Below are 12226 nucleotides of genomic sequence, written 5' to 3' on the forward strand. Positions count from 1 at the left end.
CAGGAAGGCCTCGGGCAGAGGAGAGCTGCTCACATCCTGGTGGTCAGGAAGCAGGGAGAGAAGGAAGGAGCCAAATAGGGAGCTCTGTTCTCTCCCCGGCAGTGACCCTGACAGGCCCCACCCCGGACCAGCCAGTCCTCTTGCAGCAGTCCTGCCCATGAGCATGTGAGGCTCCTGGGGACATCTAGATCTAAATCACAGCAGCTGGAAATCAGAAACGTAGAGCAATATTTCCATAAATTGGCCGTAACCATTTTCAAAAAATGAGAGGTCAAAAGCTGCATGTATTTGCCAAAAATCTTAGCTTAACAGAAAGTGTGTAGGACTCATTTAGAGAAGATACAGTTTACTGAAGATCATAACTGATAATTTGAGTAAAGGGAGCACTGTTTTATGAGAATACAGTGTGTTGAAATTGTGTCTGTATTCATCAAATTAAATCATAACTTTAGTACATTTCCTGTCAAGTTCCAAACATACATTTTACTCTCATTTTGAAATGCAGCAAAGTGAATTTAAAGTTATTCTGAAAGAATAATTTTGTGATAATGGTGAAGAAAATTTTGAAAAAGAAGTTCCCTGAGGAACGCTCAGTACAAGGCTATCAGTATGTTTTGGGAAAGTTCAATATTAATTTAAATGCATACTAAGTGTATCAGTAGACTCATAGTAAAAGTCTCATAGAATTGATATTTAAAATTTTGTTGTGGTAGGAACATTTAATGTGAGTTCTACCTTTGTAAAGATCCTTGGGTGTCCAGTACAGTATAGTTTCCTGTAGGCACAGTGTTGCATGCAGATCTTTAGATTTGTGAGTATCTTCCATGATTAAAATTTTGTAGCTACTCATCAGCACTCCTCTGATTCCCCCTTCCCCAGCTGTTGACCACCCCTGTTTTATTCTTTGCTTCTGTGGGTTTAGTTATTTAGATTCATCATTTGAGTATTATTGAGCATACTTATTCTTCTAATATGGGCTTATTTCAAGTTGGCATAATGTCCTCAAGTTCATCCATGTTGTTGTAAATAGTAGGATTTACTTCCTTCTTAAAGTCTGAATAACATTTCATTGCATATATATATCACTTAATAGAATTCAGAGCCTGCCAAAAAATATATGCAGACTTCAGGAAAAGAAAAAACTTATATAATATTTTAATACCAAATTTATCAAGACATCATGAGATTAATACAAGTTACCTTTGGTCTCTACAACTACAAGAGATACTCAAAGTGGTGGCTTTGCCCAGGCATTTATTAATATGGTGAACTGCTGCTTGGGTAACTTTGGTCACTGAGATCGCCACACAGCATTTTCAAATTTTTCTCTAAGGGCCGACAGAATAGTAGGTTTTCTGCAGTATCCAGCATCCTCTAGGGTCCCACATGTGAAGGCAGCACCATCTAAGGAGGAAACATCATACTGTGTTTCTTTTCCTGAAGTGTGCACACATTTTTTTGGGTGGACTCTGCAGTAAGCCATTTTAGTGAATGCCTGCACCGCCATGCTTGCCTCTTTTAATTTTCAAAGGAACATCCATGTTATTTTCAGTAGTTCTGCACTGTTTTATATCCCCACCAGCAATTTAAGGCAATATATAAGGATTCTAATTTCTCTCCATCATCGCCAATCCCGATTCTCTTTTATTTTTTCATAATAGTACTCCTTATGTGTGAGCTGATATTTCATTGCAGCTTTGATCTGCCTTTCCCTAATTTATTCCCTAGTAAACCTTTCATATACCTGGTGGCCTTTCGAATGTCTTTGGAGAATTGTTTGTCTATTCAAGTTTTTTGCTGATTTTTGTAGTGAGCTATTATTATTACTGTTATTATTATGCTGTGGGATTATAGGAGTTTCTTATGCACTTGGATATTTACTTATAAGGTATGCAGTTATTTCCCTTATTCCATAACTTGACTTTTCACGCTGTTAGTCATTTCCTTTGCTTTGCAGATACTTTGCATGTTGTAGCCTCCCTTGTCTGTTTTCAGCTTTGTTACTTATCTTGTGGAGTCAAATACATGAAGTCATTGCCAAACAATGTTGTAGAGTTTTTTCTTTCTAAGAGTTTTACAATTTCAGATTTTATGTTCTTATATCTTTAAAATAGTTTAAGTTCATTTTTGTGTATAGTTTGAGTAGGGGTTACATTTTTTGCTTGTGAATATGCAGTCATCTCACCAGCAGTATATTGATGAGATTATCTTTTTCTAATGGTATATTTTTTGTTCCCTTGTCAGAGATCAGTTGATTGTGTGTGTGTGTGTGTGTGTGTGTGTGCATGCACATGTGTGTATTTTAGCTTTCAGTTGCTGTGATAAAATACCTGAGAAAGTAAACTTAAAAGTGGAAAGATTTTGTTTTCTGTTCAGAGGTATTGGTTCGTGGTAGCCAGCCCCATTGCTTTAGGCCTGTGGGAAGGCAGAAGTGTGGTGGAAGAATGCTGCTCCTTTCGTGGTAGCCAGGAAGCAGAGCAGAAGACAAAGAGTACAAGGAAGAGGGTGGAGACAAGGTGTGCTCTTCCAGGCATAACCCCAGTGGCCTACCTCCTCCACAGTTCCTACCACCTACCAGAGTTTGTGCAACTCCCCAAAAGTCCATTCAATTTCAAACCCATCAGTGGATGATACCATTAATGAAGGCAGTGCCCCAGTGATCAGTGGGGCTGATGTTGTAACTCAGTGTAATGCTGGTATAGGATGCCCAAAGCCCTGAGTTCATTTCTCAGTTCACTACAAAAAAACACTTCGAAAGCTTCACCACTAAACATTAATTTCATTGTGGTCTAAGCCTTTAACACATGAGCCTTTTGTAAGAGGAGGTTATACATGGGGACCCAATACGTGAATGCACTCCTGGCTTCTTAGTGTGTTCTGGTGGTCTGTGTGTTTGCTTGTATGTGAGTACCACACTATTTTAATTACTGTAATGTATATTTAAATTTGGAAATGTGATGTTTTTGGCTCTTTCCTTTCTCAGGATGGTTTTAGCTACTTGGGATATTTTGTGGTGTAAGGTAAATTTTAGAAGTCTTAAAAAATCTGTTTAGAATGTTATTAGAATTTTGATAAGGAAGACATTGACTCTATAGGTCACTTTGAGTAATGTGGATTATTTTACCATGATTCATACTTACTATCCATGAACATAGGTTAACTTTGTATTTGTTTCTATCATCTTTGATTTCTTTTTGCAGTGTTTAGTTGTTAATATGAAAGTCACCTAATTGATTATATTTATTCCTTAGTAGTTTATTATTTTTGTTACTGTTATAAGTGCTATTATTTGATTTTCTGGTGATTTGTTGTTAATCTGTAGAAATGCAGTTGATTTTTTGTGTGTTGTTTCTGTATCCTACAATTTTACTGAATTATTAATTTTAACAGCCATTTGTTGTGCACCTGGAGTTTTTCTATGTACATGATCATGTCATCAAATGAAGACAATTTTACTTTCTTTCTGATTTAGGTGCCTTTGATTTGTTTATTTTTTCCTTCCAGATTTTTTGTTTTGTTTAATTGCTCTGGCTAGGGTTATGCTGACCCGAAGCAGCAGAAGAGGGCGGCCTTCACAATCAGGGGTCCTTTGCCCTCCTCATTGTACTCCTGCATTCCAGATTATAAAGCTCAGGAGAGCAGTGGTGGAAATGTGTTCTAGTTATTTCCAGTAATGCGTTGTCTGTTGTGGTTTTTAAAATCATTTCCTGGTAGATTATTTCTGTCATGGCCAGTCTCAGTCATAATCTTGGCATCAGCCTTCTCTGTGTTCTGATACCCTTCAGCATGTTTTTTCTGTAAGTCATGAGTAATCCAGCCACTCTTTCCTGCTTCCACTGTTATCATTCTGATTCATCGTGCTGAGTAGATTCTCCTAAAAGCATTCTGTTTGCTTAACATAGCAATTGTGGCAATCCTACTGAAGTGTAAGTCAAATCCTGTGTTTCCCCTTCCATGCTTTTTATTGTTTACCCACCCCACGCCAGGGTCCCCCTTTCACTCATAGTGAAAAGAGACATTTTCATAGTGCTCTGTTTTTTCCTTTGCTGAGTGCATCCATCATTACTCAGTCCCTCACTGGCTCACTCTTCTGCAAGCTCCTGGCTTTCCTACTGTTCAGCAGACACATGGGCGTCTTTGCACCTCTTATTCCTTCTCTCTGTGATACTCTTTTTTCCATAAATAAAGGAAGCTATTTATAGAAATATATGGTCACAGACAGGCTGGACTCTCAAGGGAGTCAGTGAAAAATAAAGATATCAGAATTGTGGCTGGAGGCGCATTTGAAGAAGGCCAGGCCGCAAGACAGAGATGCAGTGGCCCAGGCATAAGCAATACCTTGCTATGCTGTCATTAGCACCACCTAGTCCAGTGAGTCCGATAGCCATCAGTAGCCCGGGTGAGGATGGCCAGAGTGTCCAGATCCATCCCTTCCCAAACATGCCTTTGTTCTTCCCTGTGCCCTTGCCACGTGACTCATTTCCCTACTGGACCAATATTAGCTAAGTGGCTATACTTGTAACTACAGGTTGATTGTAGTTTGACTCATGTTGTGACTTTGCTGTGTAAATTCCCTGACAAGAGCCTTGGTGACCATCCCATTTAGGACCCCTCCTGGAAATCCAGGAGCTCTTTTTCTCTGTTTCCAGTCAAACTCTCCTAACTTCTTCCTTTGGTTTGTGACTTTATTCCTTGGTATTGTGAGACCGTGAACTTGGCACATGTGATACCTAACAGATTGGGAGTTATATTTCTCCTGGATCACATATCCAGTTTTGATTAAAAATGTCACAAGGATGGAAGGCCTGCCCTGCCTGCCCTCGTCTCTCCTCCCTGCACAGCTCACTGCCCCTGCTCCCTCCCGTGCTCACCATGGCACTCCTCACTTTCTGATCTGTCTGCTTCACTCACTAGGAGAGAGTCTTCCTTTACAGGGGAGGGGTTTTAGCTTTCGTGTTCAGTTCTATCCCGAGTGCCTTGTACAGGTGTCTGGCACATACTGGTTCAGTGAACAGATGATTCATATTGCGCAAAAGGACTCCTCTTCACGATTACCTTGAGAGTGGCAAGAAAAAGACTATGGAAAACAAGCTTTCTGTTACTGGCAAGCTTTGTGCTAGATCTTTCTTTCCATGAATCAAAGTTTGCCTGTTCTTTTTTTTACAGGGAGTTGAGAGGTGACTAACTCTAGCTGGGGCCCTGGTGCCAAGCAGAGCCAGGCTCTGTCTATTATTTCTCCTTGCTTTTCCTCTTGATTGTTCTCTCTAGCAAAGGTTTAACTCTTTTCTAGTCAAAATTTACCAGCAATCTCACTGAGGCCTTTCCCTGTTCTTTTCTTACATGCCTGCCCTATTTTTTTTTTTTCTGTACAATGGCACTAAGTATCCTTTAAGAAAAAGTTTTATTATATAAATTTAAAATATATAATGTGATACTTTGATATACATGTAGGTGGTGAAACAGCTACTGTAGTTGGGCAGATTAACATATCTGTCATCCCCTGTAGGTACCCATTTTTTTCTTTGTGGCAAGAGCACCTAAAAATCTACTCTTTAGCAAAAACCCTTAAGACTATACAATATTAACTATAGTCCTATGTTGTACATTAGGCATTTCAGCATGTTCATCCTTCATATCTGCTGTTCTGTATCCTCTGACCTACATCTTCCAATTCCCTTCCCACACCATGACCACTGTTTTGTTTTCTGTCTCTGTGGACTTACTTTGTTTTTCTTTTCACATGTAAGTGACATCATGCAGTATTTTTCTTTGTGTGTCTGGCTTCCTTCACTTAGATAACATCCTCCATGTTCATCTGGGTGACAGATGGCATGTCTCCTTTTACTTGTATAAAGCTGAATTGTTCTTTATTTCACTCACATGCACACCTGCACCCACAGACCAAGTAATTTTTTCACTAATGGATACTTAGGTTGTTTCCACTTCTTGGCTGTTGTGAATAATGGCGAATATGGGAGTGCAGATATCTTTTATAAAGTGCTGATTTCCTTTGGGTGTATATCCTGAAGAGAGATTGCTGAGTAGTCGTATGCTAGTTCTGTTTTTAATTCCTCTAGGAATCTCAGTCTACGTTCCCGCCAAGCAGTGGACAAATTTCCTTTTCTTATACCCTTGCCCACACTTGCTTAGGTTTTGAATAAAACCCAGCCTAACAGTGTAAGGTGAGATCTCACTGTGGTTTTGGTTTGCATTTCCCTGATAATTAAGGATACTGGGCATTGTTTCATATACCTACTGGTCATTGCTACATCTTTAAGACATGTCGTCAAGTCTTTTGCTCTTTTTTTCTCAGTATTGGGTTTGAACCAGGGCCTGTGCATGCTGGAAAAACACTGTATCACTAAGCTACTCAGCCCTTTTAATTTGTTTTTTTGAGACAAGGTCTCTCAAAAGGCCTTGTTGGAGTTGAAGTGGTTATCCTGCCTCAGCCTCCTGAGTAGTTGGGATTATGGACATATCCTGTGTTCATTTTTAAATTGTATTCTTTCTTTGGCTGCTGTTGAGTTTTGTGAATTTATAAGTTTTTGATATTAACCTCTTTTCATATATGGTTTGCAAGTATTATCTCCCATTCTATAGACTGCCTTTATTTTGTTATTTCCTTTGCTGTGCAGAAGCTTTTTAATGCTGTAGTCATAGTAGTCAAAATAGAATGACACTGGTTTAAAAGCAGACACACAGACCAATGGAACAGAAAAGAAAATAAATGCAAATATGCACAGTAAACTGATTTTCAACAAGGGCATCAAGGGGGCACAATGGAGAAGATACTGCTTCTTCAATAAAAGGTGCTGGGGAAACTGGATTGCCACTTGCAAAACAGTGATATCGAACCCTTATTTTTTCACAATTCGCACATGCACAAAATCAACTTAAAATGGATAACGAAGATTATAAGACTTGAAACCATGAAACTCTTACAAAGAAACATCGTGGCTTGTTGATATTGAGCCTAGCAATTCTTTTTTTCTCTTTTTCCTGATAAAAATTATTGACACATACTGATTATATAAATTCATGGGTTTCACTGTGACATTTAAATTTTTTTTTGATAGTGTACCAAAAGTTTAGGCCACAAATGAAGAAACAAATAAGAGACTACCCTTGATTCCCCGCCGTGGTACTGCGAATTGAACCGCGCTACCTCCCCAGCCTTTTTAGTTTTTATTTTGAGACAGATTCTCCCTAAATTATCCAGGCAGGACTAGACTTGTAATTCTCCTGTCTCAGTCTCCCAAAGTGCTAGAATTAGACACACTATCATGCTTAGCTGCCTAATAAAGGTTTTAATGTGATTTGGGTTCCTAGAGAGCAGGACTTCCAACTGAGTGTGCGTCTTGCTGCGTCTTAGTGGCCATGGTGTGTCCGGAATTGCCCGTTCACATTTTCTGTGACTCCCAAGGAATGATAGTGGGGATAGGGAAGGGAGGAGTGAGAAAAGATTAGGGACAATATATAGCTAGTCTCTAATAAATTTGTACCTTTATTACATTAGATAACTAAAACTTAATTCCATATAGTCTAGATAATTTTTGTGCTTCCTGAAAATTTTGATCTTGTATTTCAGTGTGATATAGTTGGAAGATTATTTTCATGGAGGTACAATATAATATAACCTAAATTGTGAACCATTATATACTAGCTTTAATGTTCTATCTTTATTACGAATAGTTATTCTCATTTCTGTCAACTTTTGTTAGCTTATTTTTGAGCATTTTTGATATTTCATTTTGGTTAAAGACATGACTTAAACATTTCAAATGAACAATCATTATAAGACCTTTTTTTCTTAATGCTTATTATAGAGGATCCAGAAACTTCAGCAGTTGTAGTGCAGAGGATTTTGAGAAGTTAACTTTAAATAAAGGAGGAAACTGCCTCCTTAACATCCCAAAGCCTGATGAAGCTTATAGTGCGCCCTCCTGTGGTAATAAATTGGTGGACCCTGGAGAAGAATGTGACTGTGGAACTCCAAAGGTCAGTTTAATTTTTGATTTTTTTACTGTGAGAAAATTGCTGGAAGAAGAAAATTTCTGGTTTTGTGAAACTCTGGCATAGTCACTAAAATAAACTGTAGTGGCAACTGAGGGTGATTTTTCTGTGTGACTGTGTTTCTAGGATTGGTCATTTCCTCCTCCTCAGAATATAACTAACGGTGCCATCGGTTTTAGCTCAAGGAAAGCGCCATGGATACTCTACTGATTTTTTCCCCTGTCTTACACCACTACTGTTACAGTTATTTGCTTATTTATTTTTAAAATTTATTTTTAAAAATGAATCTGTTTTTCACTTGGCTATTTATAAGCATTGATCATTCTGGTAAACAGCACGGCAGAATTGGACTCGTCTGAAAAATAAATCAAAGCTGGCCCATCCTCTGGGTTTGTTTCTCCAGTATAAACATCCTTACTGCTTAGTTTACCTGCTCACCACCAGTTCTGTCAGACCTCTCACAGTGGCCTGCGGAAGCCCTCTTCTCCTAGGCCTGGCATTAGGTTTGGAAGACATTTGTTTAACTGCGTGTAAATTTTGCTGCACTCTCAGGCTTTTCCAAAAGGCATCTTTTTCCTTTCCTGGCCGCACCTGGCCTTTGCCAAATGCCTTTGCTTTCCAGACGGGCAGTATGGATGTGTCTTATGTGCAAGTGGTTGTGGCCTGTTATTTCACAACTGGTGCATGTCAGGGAGTTCTGCTAAATGTTTTAGAGTGTAATTCCTTTGGAAACCCTAAGAGATTGGTATTTTTAATATTTTTATTTTCAAATGAAAATACCACTAGGTAGAGTATTACCCATCTTTTCTTGTTCCCCCATTTTCCTTAGGCAAGCGTTGATTGTCCTTTATTAGTATAAAGGAATTTTATATTAAAGGCTTTTGGGAGGCGTCTTGGTTCTTTTACTATGTGTTTTGTTTTTGAGATTCATCCATGCAGTTGCAGTTATGCCAGTAATCCTTTTTCTTACTGTTTATTGTTGAGCACTCTGAATATTCTGCAATATATATATTTGTCTCTCAATGGCTATTTGAACTGTTTTTAGTTTTGAACTATTACAGTTAAAGCTCTTTGTGTCGAGGCATTACGTGACATAGGTTTTGGGTTAAATAATTAGGTGTGGCGTGACTTGGTCATATGATAGTTGTAGAAGAAACTTTCATATTACAGTGATTCTCCATTGTCAAACTCAACTCATTCCAAATTTGTGTTCAAACATTGAAAAGTTAGAGAACTGAACATTTTTTTTCATAAGAAATAATGGGAAAACAAAAAATCAATTTTGAGGCCCAGAAATTATACTTATGAATTCATTTTTCCAGGACTTTAACAGATTTCACAATGATTTCTTTAGCTCTACCGTGGTTCCTATCAACTTTACTGCTGGAATCACTAACTTTCTTTGGAGCCATGGTTATGACACTTTTCGCAAACAAAGTGCAAAATAAAAGCATGATAATGAATGTTTGAAGTTACTAACACAAGTATTGTATGTTGTCTGGGCAAGAGCTGCACTTTGAGGTGTCACCCCTTTGTGTCTGTGGCTAGAAACGACACAGGACTCACTCACTGCCCATCCAGTGTTTTTCAAGTTGGATTTTCAGTTTGGCTACTAAGCAAAGTTAACAACACTGAGCAGTTTGGTTCAAACTTTGCTGTTTGAGTAGTGGAAAGTTTGAGTTTGGAATTCAACAACCGAAGTATCACTGTCCTTTCCAAAGTGGTTGTGCTATTTTCATTCCCACTGTCCATGTGTGACAGGTCCGGTTCTGTCACATCCTCACTGGTATTTCACATACGCAGTCTTTTTCATTTTAACCATTCTAATAGGTGCCTCTGTAACGTCTCTGCATTTTCCCAAGGCCTGAGCATGCCGAGCGTATTTTCATGTGTTCATTTGCCATCTCCGTGTACCATGGTGAGGTGTCTGCTCAACCTTTTTCTCTGTTCTTTACATTGAGATGTAACTGCCTTTTGACATTATATAATCCAGGAGTAAGCATTTTGTCAAATATTTTATTTGTAACTTTTTTTCTCCAAGAGGTAGCTTGCCTTATCTTAAGGATATCTTCTACAAAGTAGAATATTTACATTTTGGTGAAATGGATTTTATCATTTTGTGCTTTTGGTGTTATATCTGAAACTGTTTGCCTACTCTAAAGTTACATAGGTTTCTTCTAGCAGTTTATAGTTTCAGCTTTTGCATTTAGGTCCATGATCCAGTTTTTACTTCCTTTTTGGTAGGTTGAAAGGTAGTATAGGTTAGAAGGTATAGGTTATATTATGTTAAAATTTTTATTGTGAGAAGAAAATGTTAATCACCCTTAATTGACCAGTGTATTTAATTTGTGTTGAAATATCATAGTATAGCCCATAAATATGTACAATTATTATGTTAGTTAAAATATAAAATTAAAAGCACTTTAAAAATGAAATAATTATAAGCTGATAAAATTTACACAGTACAGTCCCATGTGTTCTTCTAGTTTTTCCCAGTTATGTCATCTTATAAGTTGAAGCACAGTGTAAAAATCAGACTACTAATATTGCTGTATTAACCCAATGGAGATGGTATCTGTGCAGTGGGGAGGCTGGGATATCATGATGGCCTGAAATGCGGGGAGAGAAGCGCATGTAGCTCAGGGATAGTTATGTGCTGCAACATGTACAGGGCTGAGGTGGAATCTCAGGTCCCCCTGCCCCACCACCAAAAAAAGAAAAAGACTTTAGTGTCTGCCAAGGGTGAAAAACCACCCAACCAGAAACCAGATTCTGAACATGAAGAGAAATGCATTCATGAATGCTTTTAATTCTCTGTGATCATTAAATGTACTGCTATAGACTGAACATTTGTTTGTCCCCCAAATTCATGTGTTGGAATCCTAACCACCAGTGTGGCTGAGGACGTAACTAAGGTTAAATAAGAACAGAAGGTGGGACCTCAAGCCAATAGGATTAGTGTCTAGTAGGAGACATATGGGGCCCTTACATGGTGAGAATGTGGCTTTCTGCAGCCTAGGAAGAGAGGTCTCCTCAGACCCAAATTTGGGAAGTCTTTGATCATGGACCTCAGCCTCCCCAACTATGAAAGATAAATTTTTATCACGTTGCCCAGTTTGTGGTATTTCGTTATGGTAGGCTGAGGCACGTACTCTGATTTCAGTCTCTTAAAATATGTTGAGACCTAAATACTTACAAGCTAAAGAGACACTGATAAATCCCTAAGTACAGTTAGTGATGTAGAGAGAAACTGTGATAGCCAAGTTAGAATGAAGTGGATTGTAGGTGTAAGAAAAGAGTTTGATTAATGAATATTAATGTTAGATTCACAGTTGTTTTCTGTTTGCAGGAATGTGAATTGGACCCTTGTTGTGAAGGAAGCACTTGCAAGCTTAAATCCTATGCTGAATGCGCATATGGTGACTGTTGTAAAGACTGCAGGGTAAGGGTTCCTCCCTATCTAGGAACAAAAAAGTAGAGAAAGAAAAATCTGTAGGTCAAAATGTGTCTTGGTGAGGGCTCTAAGAGTGGGCCATTTTTATTACATGATTTTAGGAACAACTTTTATACCACTTGTTTGCAATCTTAAAGGATATTCTTTTATGTTAAATATTCTATTTATTTTTCCCCAAGATGAAACAGTTTCTTAAAAAATTTAATGTAGAGTTGTTGAAAATAATTCAACAATGCCAAAGTGTGGAAAATGACAGTCATTTTATACTTACCAGGTAGCCATTGTTGATAATTCGTTAGTCACTTTTTTCTGTACAAATGTAACAGTATTAGTGAGTGTGTTTCTATGTAATTATGTAAACACAGATGCAATACAAATATTTCCATTCACAGGCTTCTCTGTAGTCATATGGTACAGCATGGTTATATAGTTACTGTTCCTTTGGGTGACTGCACCATGGTCTGTCTACTGGTAGCCATCTCTACCAGTGGACTTTTAGTTTGCTTCCAGTTATTGCTTTAAGAGAAATAATTGAATAAGAATTTGCATATTCACATTTTTGACATGTGTTATAAATCTTCCACAAATGTACCAGTCTGTGTATCTGTCTAATATTTTTGTATTTAATATTGGTTAGTAGTAAGCACTGTAATTCTTGTTAATGCAATAGTGTAAAATATTCTTGCATTTTTATTCAACTTGCATTTCTTTGGTTACCAATGAAATTGCAGTTTTTCATTTTCTATGTTTATAATGTTT

General features: G+C 37.9%; 1 protein-coding gene across 1 annotated transcript in view; it reads left to right on the forward strand.

The window, feature by feature from the left end:
• Adam9 (ADAM metallopeptidase domain 9) overlaps nucleotides 1-12226 on the forward strand; it is a 105432-nt gene that overhangs the window by 44592 nt on the left and 48614 nt on the right. The window contains exons 12-13 of the mRNA XM_013144676.2: nucleotides 7827-7998; nucleotides 11363-11455. Coding sequence (XP_013000130.2) covers nucleotides 7827-7998; nucleotides 11363-11455 — 265 coding nt within the window. The remainder of the gene's footprint in view (nucleotides 1-7826; nucleotides 7999-11362; nucleotides 11456-12226) is intronic.

This window comes from Cavia porcellus, unplaced genomic scaffold, assembly GCF_034190915.1.
Source record: "Cavia porcellus strain 051 isolate PalLab524CR breed Dunkin Hartley unplaced genomic scaffold, mCavPor4.1 scaffold_29, whole genome shotgun sequence".
Classification (NCBI taxonomy): Eukaryota; Metazoa; Chordata; class Mammalia; order Rodentia; family Caviidae; genus Cavia; species Cavia porcellus.